This window comes from Sceloporus occidentalis, unplaced genomic scaffold (genome assembly GCF_023333645.1).
Source record: "Sceloporus occidentalis isolate IW3139 unplaced genomic scaffold, rSceOcc1.0.p SCAF_72, whole genome shotgun sequence".
NCBI lineage: Eukaryota > Metazoa > Chordata > Lepidosauria > Squamata > Phrynosomatidae > Sceloporus > Sceloporus occidentalis.
Window position 1 is genome coordinate 2970001 of NW_028317052.1, and position 25676 is coordinate 2995676.

A 25676-nucleotide genomic window follows, 5' to 3' on the forward strand; every position below is an offset into this window, starting at 1 on the left:
TTTGGCCCATTTGGACCTGTCTACGTTATTATTACATTTCAGGTTAAAATGTGGCATATCATTTATTGAAATTCCCCCTCTTTCCCCCCATGATTCCTTTTCTGTGGAATTATTGGCTACTATGCTGCTAAATTATATGTAATAACAAAATATTTAGTATCGTGTTGCTGAAAGCCTGTGTTTTGTTGCCCCCCAGTGGTGACTGCCTGATATTAGCAAAATGCTGTGAATCAAGTACATGACTAGATTGTGGGCATAGTTTTTAAATATAGAAAAATAAAACACAAGATTATATTTAATGTGTTCTGGACTAGTTTGTGTTTAGTATTATGTGTGCTTACTGCGTGCTCACATTTTATCTGTATTCCTGGGAAACAGACTTTACGCTGAACCGAGAATATGTTCTATGATCTACATGCTTTTTTACTGCACAGGACCACAAGAGTGGCTTTCAGTTCAGCATTCACTCGTTACCTTTACCCCAACCCAACGTGTGTGTGTGCTTCACTTACTGCTCCAAGCCACAAGAAACAAGCCAGTAGCCAACCTCATGCTCATCAGTCCCATAAAGGAGGAAACGGCTGTCTATGAGTGGTGATCGGCTCTGCCCCGAGCTTTGTTTAAAGGCTGTCTAAAACAGTGGACATTGTATAAAGTGAATATAGAGGTTAACCTAATTTGCACACCAGTACCCAGAATCCTTTGCAGCGGTGTCTTGTGGATGTAGTAGCGTGTTCAATGATGCCTCTGCTACCATCGCCTTTACCCCACCACATCTTATGCTGTGTGATATCCACTCATTAACACAAGGGGGCGCTGAAGGACTAAATAGCTGGAGAAGTGTGTATTTCTGTATCCTCTTTGAATGCTCACGGGGCACTGTAATTTAAACATAAAATAAGCACTGGCTTCTAAATAAAAAATAAAATAAGCATGGTAGGGGGTCTGTAATGACCCCATTCTCACACTTAATGTGCATTTTTGTCCTGCTACCTTATTATCTATTATGAATGGCTAATACGTATGTGCTTTTATTGCAAGGGGAGCTGAGCTGGCCCTGTATGATGCACAGCTATATTAGTTGTCTCGTTGATTGAAGAAGCATGTGCCTTAATTCATCTGACATTAGCATTGTCTCACATGATAGAAAGTCTGACTTTATTGCTTGTTACACATCATGATCTTTTGGATTTCATGGGTGTGATGATTATAATATATATATAATATATAATATAGTGTACCTTTTGTTAATCTGGAAGAGACACAGTAACAATGTTGTCACGTCACCTGCAAAGCCTAACAGTGCTACGGAAAGGTTACATTTGTTACTTGCTGTTGGACTGGGCGGTGGAAGGGTTAAAGAATCAGTGTATAAGGTAGAATGGGGTCCTGTGTCTCTTATAGGGTTAAATCTCCTGTGATGCTGACCTGATGAGTGCAAAGAGTACTCTGCATCTTTCCCCATCTCACACACAAGCCACAAACCGTGCCTACCCACAGCCATTTCCTTCCTCTGTGCCTTGCCTCGGTTTGCCCCGTTCACTCCTCCTTCAGCAGCTAGTTCACGAGAGACTTCTGTGGCCTCTCTGCTGATAGTTTGAGATGGAGTAGACTGGGGGGATCCAGCAACTGTATGACACTTCTTGGCCGCTTCCCTTAGCATTCCTGGGCTATATTTAGGCGGTTCGTATCAGTGCAGCTGTCCTGTGACTGTAGCTGCGAAGTTAGGGAAACTGACTCATTGGCCACCTCTCACATTTCAGTGCCCCTCTCTCTGTTTTTGGACACATTCTCTCTCCTTCTGTAGCGCTGGGTCTGGTTCTCTAAGGTCTTTTCTACTTGAGGCTGCGGTAAGGTACAATAATTTTGTTTTTGCCTCAAATGCTTTTATTTATATATATTTGAAAATAGTTTTTTATATATAATATATATATGCACACATTTAAAAATATTTTTATTTATTAAAATACATTTTTTAGGACTTATTATATTTAGTTTTGTATACACTCTTTTATTTTATTTAAACATGCTGTCTGTGAAGGAAGCCTGGCAGTCGAATACCCTGTGCGATTGGGCCTAGGTTGGAGATGATGGCTATTCTTAACTATATTGCTAACTGTTACTATATTGCTTACCAGGCATGATGAGCTAAAAGAGTACATCCATTACTGCTGTATTATTCTCCGATGGCTTTCAGTTATCCACATTCCACATAACAATGTGTTTATTTAAATAGCTACTGTTTCACCAGCAATTTTTCTTTTTCATTGTAACAAGACAACAATATTAAACAGTGTTCTGTTCTTAAGCCTAAATGAAGAGTAAAACCTGTTCTATTGTAAGCTGGGCTGCTGTTAGATCATAAACACACATTTTAAGACAACCTATCAGGCATTTAAGGGTTAACCATCAACTATTTTCAAATAACTTGAGCCCAGGAGCATGCATGCTTTGTACATTGCTATGGACTATGTTGACATTTTAACGCCTGTGATATTGATTCACCGTGGGGAATAGGGGCGGTGGATTTCTTTACAAACCACGAAAAAGTGCCTTTTATTATTCCACAATTCCACTCAAAATAATGATCGTACCCACAGTTTATATTAAAGAATCCTACAAATAACGGTTTCAGTTCTGTCTCTGAAAGTCTGTTGCAGGCGGAAGCGATTGAAGAATCTTTCATTCTACATTCTAACGCTGGTTATATGAGTTTTAAAGACAACTCGCTACTATGGATTTTATATAGCGCCATCATATTCCGCAGCGCTGCACAATGGGTAAACGGAGCATATGTATGGCGTCACTTGATAATTTGGATTTCCATAAAAACAAAAGATTAGGAGGGCCCTGCTCAGAGTTTACAATCTAGAAGAAGATAGATTAAAATGAGCATTGTAACATCTAATGTAGCCAATCTTAAGACATAAATGCCTGCATTGAAATACATTTCAGCTCTGCTTTTGATGTTGTGTAATGTGCTTGATTCGATGCTCTTTGTATGTAAGGGTTTTCTTTCTTCTTTATGTCGTGTTGCAGTACGAGTCTTGGCTAGCGGAATATCTTCGGTTATGCTGCTATCATTGTGGTCTGATGTCAGAAAACTGGTTTCAGCTGTGCAAGGGTTATCGTGGATGCTTTATTAAGAAAGGGGGTTGTGGGGGGCTAGGATTTTAAATGAAAAAAATCATTTTAATAGTATAAACACAAGCTTCTTTTTCGCTGAAGCTAGGGGTGGTGCCAACATAAGCAGATTAACGGTATTGTTCCACTTGTACAATGCTTCAATTTTCTCTCTAAACACAAACCGTAGCAATATGTTATTGTATTTTTACCTCCCAGCCTGTATTCAAGGAAATCGCCAAAACATTTTTATCTGCTATGGCAACAACCAATCAGTAGCTGCCATGCCACATGACAATTAAGCACTTCCTAAAAATATATGAATGAGGTAACATTTTGCGTCATTAAAATACATTTTCTAGAAAGGGTTTGGACGTTCAGCATTGCTGGGAATGTTACTGATGCTGCGTTTCGTTAAAGACTCGGTTGGGTGACTAGGGGCATCATCACCTTTAAGCAGCTGCTTGGTGCCCGTGTTCGTTTAAGGAGCCCTTAATCATGCTATATATTACAATATTTAGATTCATTTCTATATAATCTAATTCATTGCTCAGGTTAAAGATGTGGCCCCAGTAAAACGTTGTTTTCTAAGGCCCCCCAAACATAGCGTCACCCCTGATTTAAAGAGAGGGCTTAAACAGGCCTGCCATAAGTGTGTGGGTCTGCCGTTTTGTCCTTTTAATGTTTGTGGTACCGGGAAAATGTGGGTTTAACGGTCTTTGTGTTTTAAATGGAACGGTGGTCTATGAAGGGTCTGGCAGGGTCCTGTTCTGGATCTGATGCTTCATGTTTTCTGGCACAGATTGTACAATATGACAGCATAGCCTTCTGTTCTATTCTTTACTTCTTTCACAGTAAAGTCATGCTGACGTGAATTTTGTTAGTTCGCAATTCTCCTTAACCTTTGCTAACAAAAACGTAACCAAAGGTATAGCATAAGTAAAACAGAACATTGCTATTGGCGTTATAAAGTAACTTATGCTTTTTTTTTTGAGCTGCGGCGCACTCGGAAACCTTTGTTGTCCTGTTACGGCACACACATTACTCATTTTTCCCATGGATACTCCCAGAAACGGCAAAACAGTTTCATGACAAAAGGTAGTACGGACTAGTCCATATATAGTGATATTCAGGCACTCCCCTACACTTTACGTTGATGTTATCCCCGCCAATCACTTGAATAGTTTTTAGCCACTTTTACTGATGGATAGAATACTTGTGGAGTTCTTATCTCCAGCAGCCTGATAGCCCATGTTCTGCCAATGACTGTGAGCAGGTCACTTGGAATGAGTGACTTGGAGACTCTTGGATCCTTCCCATAGTTGGTCATAACTGTGCCCTGGGAGTAGAGTGTGCGATGAAGTGACATGTCTCAGGAGATCCCGGGATTAATATCAGCTATAACATTTAATGTGCCACTCGAGCTACAATTTCCATGGCCTTAAGCTATCCATTGCATTGTTGTTCCAGAATATCTAATGCTGCCAGTGGTCTGGATCTTGGCCTTAGAGAGCCCAGGTAGGCCAGGAAGTTGTGGCCAACTTCTAAAATAAAATAAAAGGTTAATATGTTGAAGAGCTTTTGAATAATTTTAACCCCTTCATATTCACTACTGGTGTTCCGGTGGCAGCTTGATAGCGTAGTTGAACTGTATCCTGGTGCCAAAGGCTTCGTACATTTTATGCAAAAGCCAAACTTTGACTGAAATGTATAAAGACGGGTTCCTTCACTAATTAGACAAAGTCAAGCCAAATTGCACGACCTGACATAGACAGTCAGTAGATACATTGCATTTTCCCGTGATTTACTATTGCCATATAATTCCAACCTAATGAATGAAATTCAGTCTCTCCTTGGCGTGGGCTGCCTTTTTAATTAAGCTTTAAGTTGTTTTTAGCAATTCCTCTAAAAGACTGTGTTCTTGAAGTAATCGACTGTTCACACAGATTCTACAGAAAGGTTTATTTACTCATCCAATCTAAGCACCAAACGAGACATCTTTCAGTTTGAAGTAGACACTAGACAGGTGTCTTCTTTCAACCAACTGGGCTTACAATTTGATGAACAGATGGCTACATCGGCACACTCCTGAATAAGCAGACTGCCTGGCTGCCAATCACTCCTAGAACATGCAAGACTACGGGCACCTATGTGTAAACAAAAAAAAATCCATGAATAAATATTCCTTATTATTCATTTCGATATATGAATTGATTTTTGTATGAGCGTGGTCTGCTGCTGTAGCCATCCACTCCAAGGTTTGCCCTTCTGCATAATACTGTTGTAAAGATGGGTTATTACAGTATATGTAGAAACAACAAAGTGAGGAACCCACATCAACCCAATAAATATATTATGATGACGCAAATCCTATAAGAGCTATCTAACCAATTCATGGCCAAGGATTTTTCATACGCTAAATTCCATAGCTTTCCCCATCCCCAGTTTTTTTTAAACCATGATTCCCTTTTCCATGTTTTATACAGAACAAGCAGGGTCATCTCTTGATATTAATATCAATATTAATACATCTAACTCAGCTCACTAATATTTATTAGTAGTACTCTATGAGAGCAGCTAATTTTAATCTGGTTGCCTGAATCTTTCAATTGTATTCAGTAAAATTCCATCCAAATGTTATCTTGTCCTGTTTTTTTTGGGGGGTGCTATAGTATGCCCATAGGCCACTACCTAGCCTGCCCCTATGTCCAAGTACCCTAATTTCAAAGTCCTATCTAATCTTAACATGGCTGGAGTATAAACCATTGGGCACCATTAATGAGGCCTCAGTGTGGTGATTTTATATTTAATTTATATATCAAGTTTTGAAGGTTTAACTGAAATGACCAATATGTTCACAAAGCAAGGCATCTTAGCACAATGAATTGTATCTTGGGTAGAAATATTGGCCCTGTATTTGTTAGCCCAAGCCAAGTAGTGGTAGAACAACCAAAGTACATATACATTATGCTCTCCTCTGCTGCTCTGAAGTTAGATCCGCATAGCAGGCGGGGGGTCCTCCAAAGTGTCCTCGGCAGATAGAACAGAACCACCGCTGGGGGGCTCAAGGTGCATGCAGCTAATCTACTGGGGCTAATGATCCATAAAGCTGTCTGCACAGTGAGGTTTAGCATCACATGGTACTGGAAGAAATGGGTTTTGTGTTCCGTTAAGTAAAACAAGCCCTTGCTGTAGGACTTTATTTTAATTCCAAACACAATTATTCTTGATCAATGCATTTAATATTTTTTGTTATACACATAAAAACACATATCATCTAATCACGTGTAATTAACATGCTTTTGCTTATTTACAGGTGTTTTTCCCCCACGCCATGTGGCGCTCTCCTTACCCCAATGTTATTTCTCTATGTGTGTGTATATATATATATTGTTTTTTTTATTATTACCCTGCAGTATCCCCCCAATAAGCACCGTTGCTGCATGGCAATAACCTGTCATTTGTGAAGGACCCACAAATATCTACATTCACTCTCTGTGTTTCTCCTTCAGCCATTCAGTGTAGAAATCTCCAGCTCATGACTGCCCTGCCATGGCATTCTCCTCACGCTTTGCATTCTGGGAGCAAAAGGGAAGTGTTGTGTTGTTGTGTGGCATGTGTGTGTGCATTTCTTTGTTGTACAGTTGTGTCGATTACAATTCATCGGTGGAATAGGTTGTAATGAAAAACCACAAAGACGAGTATGGAAATATTTTGGTGTGTCTTTAGAATGCTATTTACTATCCGCATTGGGGATGACACACACATACTTTTTTCAGGGTTTGTTATTAAATCCGGAGTAGAGATGAGATCCATGGGAATATCTGGGGTAAATGATACTCGGACAGGATCATTTGGGATCTGCAGGGTTCACTGTTAACCTGGTGCCGATTATGCACCCTGGCAGATGAAGGGTTAATGTCACCATCTCCGCTCAGCAGTCCCTGCTGCAGAATTAACACAATAAGGGAATTTAAAACATGCCTGGGATAAGCAGAGTTATCCCGAGTCTAAGACAAGACCAAGGACTCCTTAAGGTCTGAGTCTTTACATTAGGGAAAATGGGCAGACTAGATGGGCTGAATGGTTCCAAATTCTATGTATATATGTATATTCTACATACATCTGTAACTATATAATATACTGTGCTGGACTATATAGCCCAGAACAGGTAGCATTCTTAGGGCTAAGTGAACAGACCCCTCTTTGCATGGGGCTTATTTAATAAAGCAAAAGCTTTTCGGTTCTCCTTCCGTATTACCTGCCACTCATTTAAATTGCAGCTTTCCAAGTCGTAACGCATCTTCTCTATCAGCTTACGTGGCTATATTCTTATATTGCGTATTTATATAATGCATGTATTTGTATATTTTTATATGCATGTGTCGGTATACTTTCAATGCGTTAATGTCCCGTCGCACATACATCAGGCGCCAGCATATATGGAGGCACTGTGGTTTTATTTTAACTTTACTTAAGGGAGGCTGGGGGGTAGGTACGAGTCTGTCTCTGGACTTATCACTTGCCAATGTGCTATATTTAACCCTAGCAGCGCTCTTAAGTGGATTTTATACATTTTGTACATACACTAACCGTTAATTATAGTTCTCGCAGCAATAAGTGTGACTTTCCCCCCTCCTTGTGTTTATTTGAAACTGTAGGTTAAGGAAGAAGACAAAGTAAAAAGAAAAAACGGTGGCCAAAATGAAGCTGTAAGTGTCCCGGTGTGGCGGATAGTATCTACAGGGGCTTTTCTGAGATTGTAGCATATCTCTTGGCTTTCAAGAACTACAGGCTTAGGATCCTCATCATGACAAAGCACCGTGTTTGCCATTGTATTTTCACCGTGTCCCATAACGCGGGAAGCACTTTATTGGTGGTGGTCAGCAACATGTCAAAATTAGATGTCCTGAAAAAAATTGCTGATATGGCAACCCTACAGGCAACCTAATATCATAGACATAGCATTGCTGGCCATTGCTATTTGTCAGGTTAGCAGCAGCATCCGGCTCACACTTAATATCTGATTCTCATCTGATTCCACTAAAAGGGGGTATGTTTTAAATTAAATACATTATTGGCTATGATTTGGGTTTAAAAAGAATGCAAGAGGTAGAATAAGACATTTTATTAAACAATCCAATATTACAATGAAGAACGGGCGCTGCTGTGACTGTCGGCTTCTAGCGTGTGTTTTGCGGTTCTGCTGCTCCAGTTCTTTGCGTGCTGCTCTCCCCGGCAGCCCTGCACTGCGGTTACTCTCCTTGCTGACGGATCATACTGCAGGTGATATCGCTCACTCGTGGGAAACACGGGCATTTTGTTAAGAAAGATAAGTAGAAGACTGTGTAATGCTCCGTTGCGTAGATTAATTACTTTAATGCGGGAATTCAGGTATGTATTATTGGGACACTTTTTTTATCTCTGTTTTGTGTATAGGGTGAAGCATAAACTGCATTGATCTTTAGTATAGTTTATGTGACCTTGTCTATATATAAAGATTTTCCTTTATATACCCTTGGCCGTAAATGCTGAGACAGTCGGTCAGAAAATGAAAAAATTAAAAAGCAGTATTGCTTTTATTTGTATAGTTTGGAATATGAAGTTCTTGAAAGCCCAGAAATGCTCTCAATCAAATCATTCTTGTCCTAGAAAGTGTAGCAGGTCACATACATAATATAATATATATTTGCACTTATAAGCTGCTTTTAATACGCAAATGGCAATGGTTTTTTCCCTTACGCCTTTTCATATCTTTGAAATTTAGTCTGACGGCACAGAATCTGTGAATGAGGGGGAACAGTCTATAACTCGTTCTGTATCTCCGAGGAACTCCCTTGTTCATAGCCCATTAAGGGCAAAAAGTCCTGACCCTATCCAGAACACACGGCACGACTCTCTGGGATATAAGAGCCCTGAAAGGTTGCAAAGTCCAGAGAGGATAAGCAGTCCGGAGCCAGTGCTGAACGGCGATGCGAAGCAGTCTGCAGAGAAGCCACCCAGTACCATGTTCAGAAAGGAAAGTGAGAAGACTGCCCGGGCAGAGATGCCATCTGAAGAGACGACTGGAGTTGGTAGTAAGAAGAAGGTTGTAAAGGTGGTAAAAAAGATGGTAAGGAGAGTAATGCCGCAGGAAGATTCTGGAAATAAGAAGGAGGCAGGCCAGTCTCATAGTGAAAGCACTGAAGTTAAAAATGTGGGGAAGAATCAAGCTCCAGCACCTGTTACCCAGACTCCATCCACACCAAAGACTGAAGTGAAGAAAGAGAACCCTAAGGATGAGATTTCGGTTGGTCTCGCCAGCCTCATGACAAGGGGAAGAACGAAGGAGCACAAACCACGATTTAAACCTCCTGAGAAGAAAGATGAAACACCAGCAGACAAAGCATCTTCTCCAGTTCCCCCAGCTGAGGAAAAATCCCCCATAAAGTCAACTACACCCGTTCCTGTGGAAGACAATGGCATTACCGAGGAAGCCCTCCCTGCCCCAAAATCCCCAATTCCAGAGTTATCCAATCAGCCCACACAGAACCCCTCTGGTGTGACGACGGAGGTACTACTTTAGAGTGTGCAAACCTAACCAGATTTCTGCATGCTCTAGAAAAACGTCAGCCTTTGGATATACATTATAACCATGCATGTCACGCATTTTAATTCCCCTTTGGGTTTTTTTACTTGCATAAAGGTTGCACCAGTAAATAGATTTGCATGTACACAGAATATAGAGAATTTTACTGTTGAAAAGTTTTTCAGCATCTCTGTTTAGCAATTGAAGATCCTTTTCTATGTGCTTTACCCGCAACTAAAGATTGTTCCTTAAAATGTTACTTTGTATGCATGAACGTTTCAGGAACTATTCTTAGATTTCCTGCGTATTTTTCATTATTCGGCTAATGGGCTTGTGCCGCAGCTTGTAGTTTAGAATGTATATTCCACGTCTGCAGCTTAAGCTTTAAAAAACAAAAATGGAATAGCATGCTGATTTTCAGCATGACATACTAGTAAGGTTAGCCGGAGCTCCGTTCAGACTGTTCCCGCTGCTTCTCAGCCATGTCTGAAGAAGAGAAGTGTCTTCTCCAGAACTCAGAAGCATCCACCTTCTGTTGTCCTTGAAGACAAAGGGAAAGGACAGGTTTGTTTTATTGAACAATTCACTGGGCTTCTTTTATTTTATTAACTATCCTTATGTGTCTTACAGCAATTTTCTTTAAATGGTAGATTTGTTTTTTTTATAGTTTTATTTATGCTTTCTTTACATGGTCTCTCCTTCGTCGAGTGTAACAGTTGAGTCTAGTATCCCAGCATCTTGCATTTTTGAGCATTCGGAACCGTATTTGTCAATTTTTCCATGCGTTGGCAGTGTTAGAAACCTGAACTTCATGCTGCTTTCCAGAGACCCACAACTATTTTCCATATTCATTATTCACTCAAGCTCTTCCTGTACATTACGTTAGTCAGGGTCTGGAAAAGGACACACAAAATGTACAGGAAGAGCACACACTTGCAGATATTGATGTATGGCCTCAGAGGTTTATTGGTGGCTAGTCCTGTGTGCCTTATGACATCTCAAGCAAAACGGTTAAAAATCAGATCTGGTTTGCCTGCTGGGCATATCCGGAAAATGTCCAATGGGCTAGTGGCCAGCAGCGACTTCAGGTGACCTTCAACATGGGGCTGCGTGACTGTAATTTATTGTCTGCCTTATATCGCCATGGTTGTTTTACCTCTCCAAGCAGGTTATGGCTGAAATTGATTAATATGTGTGTTCTAGCAAGTCTAGGGAATTCTAGACCGGTGTTTTGACATTTGTGCCCTTATTTAATTTCTAAACTCGATTGCCATAGAGAATGGTGTAACTAGTCTAGTTACTGGAGTACTAGTAACTGGAGTATAACGCGACAGCTGGCGGTGCATTCAGCTGTTGAAAACCCAAGCAGGTAGAACTAGGATTCAAAGACTTTTGCAATGAACAAAATACTTTGTACAATGACCCGTGTCTCTGAAAAGCCTTCTTGAAGTCATAGGTACATGTGAAACATTTAGTGAAATGTTCTCCACAAAGTTTTTGCTGTCTTCCTGTGTGCTAACCCATTGCAGCACCTCCAGCCCCTCTCTCTACACTTCTTCTTTACTGGTGAGTTTCAGGATATGATGTCATAACCTGGCATTCTGCATTTTAAGGATGATGCAGAGCACTGGGCGGAAGTAAACTATGGAGGCTCTGCCGACTTGGCACACCGGCTGGGTAGATCGCTTATCTCTGTTTTAACAGGCCTAAGGATATTCTAGAATAGAATTTGGCAATAGTTACTTAAATATACTAAATATTTCACTTGAAATTTCAGGCTGGGTACTGTGATTTTTCTTTTAATATTAGAACACATATAATACATTCAGTAATAGTACTGGGAATTGAGATTTGATATTCGTTATCTCTGAGTATTTGGTTCTTTTGTAGCTTCAGAACTGGAATAAAGTATCGTGGGGAATGCCGGAAAATTGTTTCAGTAACCAATAGCTTTACTGTTTAATATAAAAAGACCGTTCCACAAAATGGATCGATAGGGGATGCTCTGATTGCAGCTGAATAATACTGTTTATTAATGTAAATTTGACCTTCAGGCCATCAGTGCTCCATCTCAGAGGACACCAGCCGAGGAGGCTCAGAAACGTCTGGAAAGAATCTTCATGGCATCTGTAAATAAAATATTTAGGTTATTCTGTGTCTTTTACCCTGCTGAACCTCGTGTAGCGATTGCTATTTGTGCAAGCTTATGCCAAATGTCTTTGGGGTGTCCAGTATGCATGCCTGAGTGATTCTAAAGATTAGGGTACATGTGTGTGTATACAGTATGTATGTGTAATATATAAAATATATATATATATATATATATATATATATATATATATATATTAGTCCCAGGTCTATTGCTAGAAAAAACGATGACTTGTCATATATCTGAAACCAAAGCTGATGTTTTTCATGGCTCCAAACGGGCTGCTCTGTCATTTTTGTACAAAAGGGAAACTTTAAGAAGTTTGTGCCTCACAGGCGCCATTAAATCACCTTCTATTTATTAGCATAAAGCTGTCTCTTTTAACGTAAAATTATAATTTAACATGATCTGTAGAATTGAAACAGGGCTCGGTTAAGCACTTCTGTCTTGGCATGGGACAAAAATGTAGTTTGAAACAGTATTTTAATTGAGTTAATGTATGAATATAAAGAGCATGAAGTCGTGGATACTGTGCCAAACCACTTATCTGTAGCGTTCTTTAAGGCTCCCTCGTCAATGTTTCTTTAACCCATTAACTGCTGTTCATGCATCATCTTTGTGGCTTTGTGTGATATTAATAATTTTAATTATTCTAGACCTTTTGGTTGTACTAATTTACTTGGTTTGTAGTAATGGCAACCTATTTTGATATGTTGAAATTTTTTTAATGAAAAATTGAGAAACCGAGTTGCTTTTTCTGTTTGGGGGGAGTATTTTTGATTTTGTGCACTAAATCCCGTTTAGCTGAGATTTGTCTCAGATTTCGATAATATTTATATGCAACATTAAAGACGTGATCTCATCTTCATGGTGGGAAGTAAAAATTTCTGTCTGATCTTCTTAAATCCACAATCCATTTTAATGTCCTGTTCCTGTTATGTCATACAGAGCATCTGTAGAAACCGTGTTTGACTTTAATGCGAGGGTTTTTACGAAATGGCTTGATTGTGTTTTAAAGCAAAACACATTAGATGCAAGGGAAGGAAGTTCTAATTTATAGAGCGGTGAATAAGTGGAACAGCCTCCTAACAGAAGCGATAGAGGCTATTTAAACAGACATGGAATAGGCATATGGTAATCCCTGAGTCTAAGACAAGACAAAGGAAGACTGGTTACAATTTGAGTCTTTACATTTGGGCAGACTAGATTGGCTGAATCTGATTGGTTCGTACCTGCCGTCAGATTCCATGTTAAACAGTACTCGTGCGCATGTGCATGGCGGATACCATGAAAGTGTGCTGCCTTGAAGAGTTGGGGTGAAATGTTTGTCATGAGGCTTGTGGCTGTCCCGGAGCTGTTCAGTAATGCGATTTGTGCGTTGTCTTATTTGAGGTTGATAGGAATATAAATATTTGTAGGTGTAAAAAGCCTTTACCTGTTTTCTGCTGTTAGATTTTGCAAATACTAAAACATTCCCTTCAGTTGCCATGTAGCTCTTCTCTTGACGCTTTAACATCTTTACTGCTGGATGAAATACTTTGTGTCTCGAAAGGAAGGATTGAAATATTGCATGACGATTGCGTAAAATAATCTGAACATATGGCACTAATACTCTATCACTAATACACTATTGTGTCGGAAATGCTTCTCGGTTCTATCCTTATTAAAGTGTATACATTAATGAAATGCTCTATTTTTTTTCATGTCATCTTGATGGATGTGACTTTTTCCTGTTCTTCTCTCATCTGTTTGCTTTCTCTCATCTTCTTGCTGCCATAGCTGGAGCCAGCAGCCTCTTCCTCTTCTTCACTGAGCCAGGTACTGTATCCCTGCCCACAGGATCTATCTGCCATGGCAGCGCCGTCTCCTGTCCACATCTGGGCCGGTGTCTGTGCGCGTGTGTCATGCTGGAGTGTAAGGCTCTATTCACATCTCCTTCCATTACCTTATGCACGTAAATCCCTTTGCATGCTTTGATTCTTAACATAATCATGATGATACATCCGTAAGCAAAACATCGTTAAGTCAATCTTCCAATTAAATACAGTTTATGGATGTATTTTTGGGTGTTAAAGCAGTGTTTGACACCTTCAACAGGAACGTTCCTTTGCTTTCCGTTGCATAATTACTATTTACCTTTTATGCCCAATTTGTGCTTTGCAAGAAAACCCACCCTCCGTAATGCCAGTGGTATATTTTGGCTGAGCTCTGCCCTAGGCCTGCCCCAGCACCCTCAACACTCACCTCCTCGGTCAGGGGCTTCTATGCCAAGCCAAGCACTGGGATATAATGTCATATTCTGACATGCTGCGTCTTAAGGGTGAGTGGAACCGGGAAGGTGTGCCTATAGAAGCTGTACTGCGTTGGCACAGCCCTCCGTAGTGCATATGGGCTGATTATCTCTCATCTCTTCAACCTACCGTGGGAGGAATGGTGCGCGGGGAGCCAGATTGCCCAGTAGGATGATCTGCCCTATGCTTATGTGGCAGAGGGGCTGCTTTTGTGGCAGATCTTTGCGTGTTTGGTACCAACAGTTTGGTTGTACTCTCATCTTCTCAAGGAAAAAATAAATTCATACCGAACACTAATGTAACGTCCTGTGATGTTTAGTTTACGGTTGTCCAAAGCTGAATAAAACCTAATAATAAAGCAACCAACTTTTCAATATACCCGAAAATGAATAACTTTTATACTTATTGAGTGACAGTTGTGTTGATAAACAGCGAATCAAACACCATAGACCCCACAGTACGCATTTTCCAAATACAGATCCACCCCAGTAACAATCTAGAATATCTCCTTCCCCATTTCACGTGTTCCTTATTGCTTGTATGATTCTGGAGCAGTTTTTATATCTTATTTAACTATTTAAATCTGTTTGGATTATACATATAAGTGGTTTATGTCGCTAAGTGTCTGGCAGTGAGATTACCGCTTATGGCAAATTGTTCCCTTCCATCAGTCTGCCTCGCAGGGCCCTTCCGATGACACATGCGCTTCACCCCTGAGCTCGCCTGTCTGTCCGCTTCCGAGCTCGCCTGTCTGTCCGCTTCCGAGCTCGCCTGTCTGTCCGCCTCAGGTTGGCTGGATTCATTAAACTTTTTTTTTTTGTGTGTGTGTTTTTAGCCTTGGAAAGACCCGTTCATGACAGCAGACTCGTGTTCAATTTATACTACCATTCAATAGTTTGGGCATTTCCAGTTGTGTAGCATTATTGCTAAAGTTTTTTCTAACGATCAATTAGCCTTTTAAACTTAAACTTGGACTAAATAACACGACGTACCACTGGAGCACAGGAGTGATGGGAGGGATGAAGGGCCTATGAAGATATTCCATTAAAAATCACCTTTTCCAGCTACATTAGTCATTTACAACATGAACAACGTCTACACTGTATTTCTGATCCATTTCATGTTGTTTTAATGGACAAAATTTGCTTTTGTTTCAAAACCAAGGGCATTTTTAAGTGACCCCAAACTTTTGAAGGGTAGTGTATTTAATTCACTTATGGGAGTTGAGCAGAGGCTACTAAGCCAGCTCCATATAGTATTAAACCCCCCTATATATTAGAATTGTATAGCGCCATCATGTTCCACAGTGCTGTACAATATGTAATTGACAATGTATGTATGAATTACCAATCATTGCTTTTTATAGAACGGCTGCTGTCATGGCCCATGCTGCGTTTTTTTTTTAATTTATTTTTTTATTCAGTTTCCTTCATTTTTCACATTTGATGTGTTTTGCCGTGGCATGCTTTTACTTGCTTTTGCTGTGTGATAACTTTGTATTTCTTGGCAGATGATAGATCAGAGGGTTTGTTTGCTTAATTGTTTAATCTCTTTAAAAGCTTTCTTCTTTTTTCGGCATACAAAGTGTTTTCTTGCCCCATCATTAAAACATAAAAGTGATAGGAAAAGGGAAGTTCATTTAGTTTTGTAATTGCCCAGCCATGGTAATGCTTTTAAAAATAGGAGATATAATACATTTTAATAGCTAAATGGTACAGGTAACCCTGTTTTTATTATTATTTAGTATTATTAGTATTATTATTTGTGGATCTCTACTTTGCAAATTTTTAAACATTTTCCTAAAGTTGTGAAACTGATAGGATCTTATGATATTTCAAAATATACTGGGTATATTAATAAATATTCACTTTTGGAGACTTGGATTTGTTTTATTCAACTTTTTATGGGATCTGTATTTTTTTTACAATTAAAAGTACTGGTTTAGTATGATTATTATTATATAGCGCCATTATGTTATACAGCACTGGAGTTGCCATCTCTAGTATGCTAAGATCGCAACCCTGTTAAATAAATTCTATATCTATATATATATCTATATATCTATATATATATATATATATATATCTCATCAGAAGGCCTAATCGTGTAAAATCCACATATAAACGTTTTAAGAAGCTTTTTTCAGTTTCTATGGCAACAACAGTGTCACGTGACAAGTGTTCCCAGCAAAAATCATGCACGTTTAATTAATTATTCTAGGGAATCATTTGGGCATTCAGCGTTACTAGGAATGACATGGCTAATGGATGTCAAACTTGGCAGCGTAGGGGGAAAGGCACCCCTAGTAGTGAGCAACAGATAGGCAGGTCTGTGAATGGCAGGTCAGCCCGCATGTGATATAGTATCCTATTGAGGCACAGTGCATCCGGGAAGCGTGTCTTGGTCTGTTTTGGTGCTGAAAATCCAATCTCATCCACTAATTCCGCCTAATGCCACCCAAACCATTTTGATGAACGTTATCTTCTCCTTGCAGGCCAAAACTGAAGAGCAGATCTCCGCGGAACAGAACTGGTATGAGACCGAGAAAGTCTGGCTGGTCCACAAAGATGGCTTCTCGCTAGGTATGTTCTATCTAATGCAGTGGCATATAATTGAGTATATCACGCATCATGCACACATAAGTGGCACGGCGCTTGGGTTTCTTTATCTGGTACGTTATTCTTAGTCTAGTTAATTATTTATTTATTTTTGGCAAGGTGCCCATACACCGTGACCAGATTTATGTCACCCTACCACATGAAGCTTTGCAACGCTTTGAGATCATTAAAGCAGGGCTTGCGTTACAAAGGGCCTTTTCTGGCGAATTTCTCCTTTCTCCTGTAAGAACGGCTGAGGTAGCCTTTAATAATGCAAAGTCAGTGAGGTATTTCATTGTACGTTATACAGGGCCAGCTCTGTATAAAGTCAGTGGATTGAAACTGCAACTCCACTACAAACTCTCCTACTTTAGTGAATAAGCCCCTTTCTTGTATTGCCAATAAACAGCCAGTTTCATTGTTTTTATTGTCGCTTTGTAACTTTTTTCTCCCTAATAGTAAAGAAAAGGCTTGTGTGTTTTAAAGTCTTTTTGTACTTAAACACGATCGCCCATTGTTTCCCCAATACTTGCGGTCATCAATGTAGTAATAATATTTAAGGGAGCATTGTTTTCAAGACACATTTCACGATTTTTGACCTGTGACCTGAGCCTGTGCTATATAGTTAAGTTTTTTGTGGCTTTTTAAGGTAAAATCAATACATTCTAAATCCGAGTTGATCAGTGTTGTTCCCCTGCATTCCATTTATTTCCCGTACTGATCCTAAATGACTCTTGGCGCAGCTTTATTGCTACGAGTTGCTCCCAAGCATTGAAATAGATAAATCGCATCTCAGTAACTTTTAATATGCAACAAATAATATTCCACAAAAAATAAATCTGATGTGCCACAGGGTATAGCTGGTATTTACTTTCTCGTGCAGTGAGCGGAAGCCTCGGTATAATGCAGTATGGCGATGACATCATATCTCCGTTCTCCGCACTATTGTTTGTAGCTTGTTTTCACCTGTGAGAGAAGAGAAAATTCAATAAATGCCTTTCTAGGCGTTCTACTAATTTACTTTCCCAGCAGTTTTATTAAAATATTTTATAAAAAATGTGATGAAATACAGAACGTGGGTTTTTTGCAGTAGTAAATGGCGTTAAGTTCTCATAGGTCACAGTTCGGCTTTCATGTACTAGTTGATGACATCTTGTTATATATTTTGTTAATTTCTCTAATATATTTTGCATACTTTTACTGTGCAGCCAATAAACTGAATACAGAGAACGGCAGCTTGCCCGAGGGAAAGGTGAAAGTACGACTGGAACATGATGGGAGCCTACTGGATGTGGATGAAGATGATGTGGAGAAGGTAAGATATTTACAGTTGCTTTCCAAACATTAAACTTAGTTCTTGACATATGGGTTTAATTATGTGATGTGATACAAATGATTTGGTAGTCTATAGCCAGTGGTATTGAACCCGTGACATTCCAGCTGCAGTGACTCCCTTGATGTCCAGCCATTATCCTAACGGCAAAGAAAATATATCTCGCTACATTATTTGGTTTTTAATGAAAAGATAAGATTATACATTTATTTTAAATAGGAGGGAATTATACATAACATTTTCATAGATCTTTGTGTAAAATTTTTTGTTGGCGGATATTTTTTGTTTTGTTTCTTTGGGTGAACTGGTTAACTGTATTAATTCCAGGCTAATGCTCCTTCTCATGACCGAGTGGAGGACTTGGCCTCCCTGCTGTACTTGAATGAAGCCAGTGTCCTGCACACCCTGCGGCAGAGATATGGTGGGAACCTCATTCATACCCATGCAGGCCCATCCATGGTCATCTTGAACCCCATGAGCTCTCCCTCTATATATTCTGAGAAGGTACGATTCAGACTGGTATTTGTTTACTCCTCCGTGTACCTCTAGATTTGCTGCAGACTATCAGACTCCATTCTTCCTTTCTGAGATTTGTGTGTGTTATTTTTTTTTTTTTTTTCATGAAATCACTGCGGGGAATCTCTGTAGCCGAGATTGTCTGATAGGGTAGGGCGTGCTTATCAGCAGCTCTCTAGCTTGGACATTTCAAGCTCATTTATTCTCATGTTAACAGCCCTTTGAGTTTGTCATAAATCCAGCTAATCACAAGTAGGACTTTTTTTATTGTATTCTGCAGTTTCACAAATATACATTCTCTAATGTACTGCAAACACCTGTTGCACTATTTGGGGTATTGGCACCTGTGGTTTGTATCTGCTTCTTTCAGTTTTGTTCACTTCATGTCCTCAGCTCTTTTTGAGTGTGTGTGTGTGTGTATATATATGTATGTGTGTGTGTGTGTATATATGTATGTATGTATGTGTGTGTGTGTATATGTGTATATATATATATATATGTGTGTGTGTGTGTATGTATATATATATATATAATATATACACACACACAGCAGGAAGCTACGGCAACTACACAAAAAAAAAATATAAGGACGGATTTGGTGCCCTTCTATCTACCTAGAGAAACTAAAGTCAAATGGTTAATGGATTGGGATTGCTTAAATTGTACATGTTTAGAAAAAAAAAACAAACCCAAAAAACCTTCTGTGGCAAAAAATAATGCAAAAAATATATTTTTTCTAGCCAAGCGGCCAGTGCTTCTAATAATAACGGGGTGTCTGTTTAATTGCCAACACACCTGTCTTGAATTCATCATGGTTTATGTGAGTGGGAACCCATCCGCCTCCCTGCCCATTGATTAGCCTTTCTCCTCGTGCAGCACATAGGAAACGGGGATTTTGAAGTCTATTACAAATTTGCTCTGATGCGAGATACTTCGGGATTGTCAGGGTCATTCAAATCCTGTCAATTCCCTTCACATTTCCTTAGTAAATGTGATTCGGGTTTCCATGGTTACAAGAATCCCCTCGAGCTGTATTCTGCAGGTACATTGACTCTTAATTATGTTTGCAGTCATGTTTCCTAATAAAATAATCCTTTCTCTTTTATCAGAGCTGTCATATCTGGATAAAAGCTTTTTTTTGTACAAACCACTGAACCAGCCTCTTAAAGAGAAAACCAAGCATGTGGTGGATGTGTAGCTCAGGGGTAGCTGCTCATGAACTACAATCCCCATCATGCTCCTGCTCTATTTGCCTTGAAAACAAAGAAACTAATGGGGATTTCATTGTTTTTAAAATCCAATATATTTATTTTCTGTCTAACCATTACTTTTAAATAAAAGTATTCAGTGTCGGTTTTGTGCATCATATATAATTATCTTGTGATATAGTGAATATATGCCTGGGAATCTCCCCTTAACCCCTCTCCTTTGGGAGATTACCCCATTTTCCCAGCAATTTGGGAGAACGGTGGGGGGGTAGGAATAACGGACTATAGTAGAGCCACTAGGTGGCTGGCACTAGTTTTGGAAGAATTCACAGATTTATTTCCCATTAGGAAACAGATTTTATTATGGCCGTTGAATAAAAAAAATAAATAAAAAAAAAATCAGATTTTTAACTGACCCCCGCACACAACGCAATCGAATGAAAAGAATGAAAGTTCCCCTTTAAATTGTATGTAATATCTCGTTACCTTTTTCAGGTGATGCATATGTTTAAAGGTTGTCGTAGGGAGGACACCTCGCCCCACATCTACGGAGTAGCGCAGGCTGCGTACTGGAATATGCTAATGACTCGTCAGGACCAGTCCATCGTCTTACTCGGGAACAGCGGCAGCGGAAAGACTACCAGCTGCCAGCATGTGATCCAATATCTGGCTACCGTATCTGGGAGCACTGGAAAGATCCTGTCGGGTAATGCAGTGTGAAAAATGTATCCTGATAGGAGGAACCACGTTCTTAATTTATACAACGAATGTTCTGATTATTCTGAGCAGCAAGAATTGTGTCTTGAATACAACTAAGGTTCAGGGATGGATATGTGTGTGCTTTCAGTGTACAGCTGACATTAAAATGCCCTTTATGATATTAAATGACTTTTCCTTAATGGTGTCTTAAAGTCTGCATGTAATACATGTAAATAATCATTAGTCTTAATTAACAAGTGTTATGGAGCCTGCAATATTACCCACGTGCTCCTATTGGTTATGTTATATGGATTAGATGAGTCCTCCTTTGAGAACGGCAGAACACTGGTCTCCCCTGTTAAATTGTGAAGCGGTGGATATACAGTACTAAAGTTCTAAGTTTAATTACTTTGTTTCTTTTTAAATAGGTTTTTGAATGTGGGTTACATATTAGTATAACATTATTTACACAAATTTTAAAAACCGCTGGAGTAGGTAGAGTCAGCTGTATCTGAGATCACAAGCCGTTCCTCTCTGGAATTCTCATCTGCACCTTTCCTGATGAGTTATATCCACCCTACCGTTTTCCCCAACAATGTAACTGTTCAACGGGAAAAGTATTTTTTTATTTTTTTTTATATCTTTGAGACCCTAGTTGGCAGGACCTTATTGAAAGATACTATAATTTCATGGCAGATAATAGATGTTTGTCCCATTTATTCTGCCCATAACCTACCTGCTCTATGACCTTAACATTACTCGGCCCTTATCTTTGTCTTCAAGTATATCCTTATGTCGGGAATAGACCCGGATGTGTTAACCTCTGCCACTTCTGCTTGAAGGCGCTTCTACTGACATGACATAGACCACTCTTCTGCTCTTTATTGTGTGTAATGCATGATCCGTGTTCCAGCTGAATTTATACACTTGATTAACTCATTGATTGATCTGCAGCGGAGAAGTGGCAGGCGGTATATACCATTCTGGAGGCATTTGGCAACAGCAGCACCAATTTGAATGGAAATGCCACTCGCTTCTCACAGATCATCTCACTGGACTTTGACCAAGTTGGGCAGGTGGCTTCTGCCTCCATACAGGTGAGAGATGAGCTTCTCCCTATAAATATACTAATCTGTGATTTGGTAATTGGGAAAACCAAACGCGTTTTAAGTAAAGCAACATTATTAATGTAATATTAGATCACCACTGCATTTGTTCGTTCAATGTATTCAACTAAAGATCCCTGAGAGGTCTAAGGGATATATCTCCTTCCTTAATGTATAGAACGCTTATGCATAGGTAGGCAGCCTCTGGTATACAAACTGCTCTGAACTACTATGACCGTGATGCTCAGCCAACCTGTAGATCTGACCTCGAGCAGATGGATTGATGGCAGATCTCTTATATCCGTGTGCATTAATCATGAAGCACTGAGTGAGAATATAAACATGGATAGCATGGCTATCTCCCTTAGCCTTTGTAAATGTGTATGTAGTACAACAGGATAATTATTTACCCTCCAGCACTGAGCGGATTAACACAACATCGTAAGTAGCTTTTTATATAAGAAGGGTATAAAGAGTAAGAATTCAACACTAGAAACATACTTCAAATGCATTTTTGTACAAATATGATGTCTGTTGTTCTATTAAATTTATTCTCCTAGGAGCTCCTATTCTGTTGTGATACTTGCTCCTAGACCTTGTCGGATTTCACTATGCTTTAAAGCGTGTGTTCTTTTCTCAAAATCATATACTTTAAGAAATAAGTTAGTATCTACAAGTCACCTTACTTGTATGCAATGGGAGAAACCAAGGTAAGGAGCCGACTTTTGGACTGGAAATTCCTTAGATAATACTTCCAGCCTCCAGATCTTGGTTCCATGGAGGCAATCTTTTTAATTTACCATAACAGCCAAAGTAGTTATTTATGATTGAATTTAATTTGTTGGTAATAAACATAAAGGTGGCAGTTCCTCTCTAAGTATCATGAGATCTGGTAACCTACGGTTGGGACTGTAAGATGTACACACAGCCCACTCTGATATGATGTAAAGTAAAAAGATTAAGCGTGTTTCTTCATTTTAGCATATGCTCTGTCAAGTCCCATTCCATTTTAATACTTCATCAGAATGTCTGACTGCAGCCTCCAAGCTCCAGGCATATCTTACCAGACTTGGTCCACGAAATCCTGAAATCTCATGACTTTGCATTAAACACACTGGCTTCTGGTACCGATCTGTGTGTGACCGGTAATTACAAAGCTGTAATCTCACATTTTGAGAAGACTGCTTTGTCAAAAGGCACATTGTGATTGGTTGTGGGTTTTTATTACATTTTTTTTAGTTGAACTCGAAAAAAAGCAAAATTATCTAATGTCACTTATGCTTTAATTCTTTGTAAATGTTATAGTTTTCATACTGAGTGAACGCTTTGGATTGAGGATAAGCAAGGAATCACACTGGCGTCATCGCTTGTAAACAATTACTAGTATTCACTGAGATTTTGTTTGCCCAGACACATGCATAAATATCCCGGGAGTAAAAACAATATTTATACTTTGCGTGTTACGTTAATTACTTAAACAGGATGATATCAGTGTGAGGCAAGCAGGTAAGGGAAAGCAATGTGATGGTAAAATAATAGAACCAATCAGAAGGGCAATGGGTGATAACATGAATGTGAAATGTTATAGTATAATCAGTATACTAAATATTTGTGGTCTTTCCCAATTAGTTATGTATACGCTATCAAATTAGTGCTCACTTACACCTGTCTTTATGTTCTAGACAATGCTGCTGGAGAAGCTGAGAGTGGCCAGGCGTCCTGAAAATGAAGCTTCTTTTAATGTATTCTACTATCTTCTGGCTGGAGCTGACCAAGCTCTTCGGTAAACCAACCGCTTGCAATATAGGTCTTAGGCAACTACCTTCTTACACAAACTGTTCTCAAGAACCTTTATACAAACAGACATTGCAGAAACAGCATCTTTTCCATGAGCACCATTACATTTCAGTAATATCTTAAGATCAATGAACTACTAAAAGGGAGTTTGCTCAAGTTAGAATGGGGGTAGATCTGGTGTTCTGTTGGAGAGATGCTGTCCATGTTGCTGTCAACACCGAACAGTGGCTCACCCCTCGCAAGACACGAAGCTAATGTAATTGCCAGGTAGCTTCCCAGTTGGTTACTCAACCATAAGGCCCATGGATCTCGGCCAGCCTCTGGGCACCTTTTAACCTTCTTTAGGGTCATGGGAGCTATAGTTTATCAACGGTGAAAGAGAAGAAGCCACCCCGGTGGATCCTACCGATTATAAATGGATCTTCTTTTGAAATGGTGTAAAACCCATTAAAATTAGACACAATGATAGCGACAGAAAATGCGTACTGCCTTGTGTGTTTTGTATTCAGAGTGTAATCACAGGCTTATGCCTTTTCTCCATGCCCTTCTGGATAACTCCGATGGCTCATAGGCACATCCTACCAAATGGGTCTAAAGGAAATTTTTTTCAATAAATCATAGCGTTGGATGACTCGCTGGGGTTATTCGCAAGGGGGAGTTTGCGTGAAAGTTGTGGTTTTAACTACCTTACTTCATTATGCATTATGAAGGGCCAACACTGGTAGGTTTATTAATTATGAATAGCTGAGCTGGCCCTGTGTAATTTCATGGGCAAGGAGACTTTGAAGAGTTTGCATTTTCATCTGGCTTACTTCTCTTTACATGACGGTTAAACCCCATTGAGATCCAGCCGGAAGGGCTGAGCTGGTCCTGTATAAAGTATAGCTAAATCGGTGAGATTTTCTTGAAAGCTTAGTTAATTATATACCCGATTTTCACTCCGTTAATTTGTTTGCCTGGATTCTTAGAGCAGAGAGTTAAGGTTAACTGTTCACATTGATCTGATTTCTAACTTCTTCCTCTGTTATTTCAGGACAGAGCTCCATTTCAATCACTTGGCAGACAATAATGTGTTTGGCATTACATCTTCACCCAAGGTGAGCACACATAACCAAACATTCATATATAATCCGTTTCTGTGTGGAACAGCTTTGGCTCAAGTTATTTATTGTTCCCGTTTGTGCTAGATTTGATCACGTTGTGAGAAGGAACATGTTTGATATAGTTGATGTACTCATTGGCGATTACTTGTAGACACCTGTGATGAATGGCATATAGCTGTGTTTATGAATCTGCAAAAAGCAATACCTAACTAGCAATCTTCATTTTGGGTGCAGGCCGAGGATAAGCAGAAGGCTGTGCAGCTTTTTGGCAAACTGCAGGCAGCCATGAAAATCCTTGGGATCTCCAATGAGGAGCAGAAAGCCTTTTGGCTGATACTGGGAGCCATTTACCACCTGGGGTCAGCTGGAGCCACCAAAGGTAATTGTGAAAGATTAGAGATCTAGGGATACTAGTGATGACCCCTACTCACTAACTGGCATGGAGACCATTTACTGAGTGTACCATGGCCAAAATGTTCTGGCCAAAGTCTTGTGTGCATTAAATGTATAATGTTACACAATAAAGCCTTGTGTTAACGTTTAAACATAGCGGCACTGACGGGTAGGGTGAGCGGCCGATGACCAGCATCTGGTTCTGGTTTTCAATGCTTGCCTCTAAGCAGAGACTGGTGCTTGGAACCGGCTGCTTAGTGTTAAAAAACAAAAAACAAAACCCAGTGTCAATACATTATTTTTTTTTAATAAAAAATGATCAGGGGAGCTCCTGTGGACTACAACTCCAATGATACTTGGTGAAAATGGTAAGGTTCATGAACTGTAATGGGGGTGGCGCATAGGTGGAAGAAGGTTGGTATAATTGTGCAAAATATATTTTATGCCTTTTGGCTGTTCAGATGTTTTAACACTGTATTCCAGGTATAATGTGCAAAAACTGCACAAACTCTTATCTCATGAGACGTGATCACCAGCCTTAAGAAAAATTCCAAAAATAGAAACCTTTTATGACATGGAGGGAAAAAACAAGAGTAGATCATTAGGTGTTAAGAACGTTGGTGATAAGATCAGACCGTGAACTAATGATGCGATTATGTTAACAGTGTTGATGATAATGTGACATTGAATAACCCATGACCTTGACTTTTGCTGCAGTTTCAGATGTAGATGTTCCCGGTAACTTATTTTTTTGTTCCTGCCTGTGTGCATTTCTCTTTTCTCATTTCTCAGC

At 39.5% G+C, this 25676-nt stretch overlaps 1 protein-coding gene across 6 annotated transcripts in view; it reads left to right on the forward strand.

Annotated features, from left to right (window-relative positions):
* The window catches only part of LOC149286095 (unconventional myosin-XVIIIa-like), a 128108-nt gene that overhangs the window by 27507 nt on the left and 74925 nt on the right, over positions 1–25676 (forward strand). For 4 of the 6 annotated variants that reach the window (XM_089494364.1, XM_089494365.1, XM_089494366.1 and 1 more), the window contains exons 2-9: positions 16626–16713; positions 17937–18043; positions 18389–18565; positions 20281–20491; positions 21439–21581; positions 23273–23373; positions 24421–24484; positions 24725–24869. In XM_089494364.1, coding sequence (XP_089350490.1) covers positions 16626–16713; positions 17937–18043; positions 18389–18565; positions 20281–20491; positions 21439–21581; positions 23273–23373; positions 24421–24484; positions 24725–24869 — 1036 coding nt within the window. Of the gene's footprint in view, positions 1–6047; positions 6058–13619; positions 13755–16625; positions 16714–17936; positions 18044–18388; positions 18566–20280; positions 20492–21438; positions 21582–23272; positions 23374–24420; positions 24485–24724; positions 24870–25676 lie in introns of all 6 variants that reach the window. The other 2 variants (XM_089494362.1, XM_089494361.1) reach the window with 2 other exon arrangements.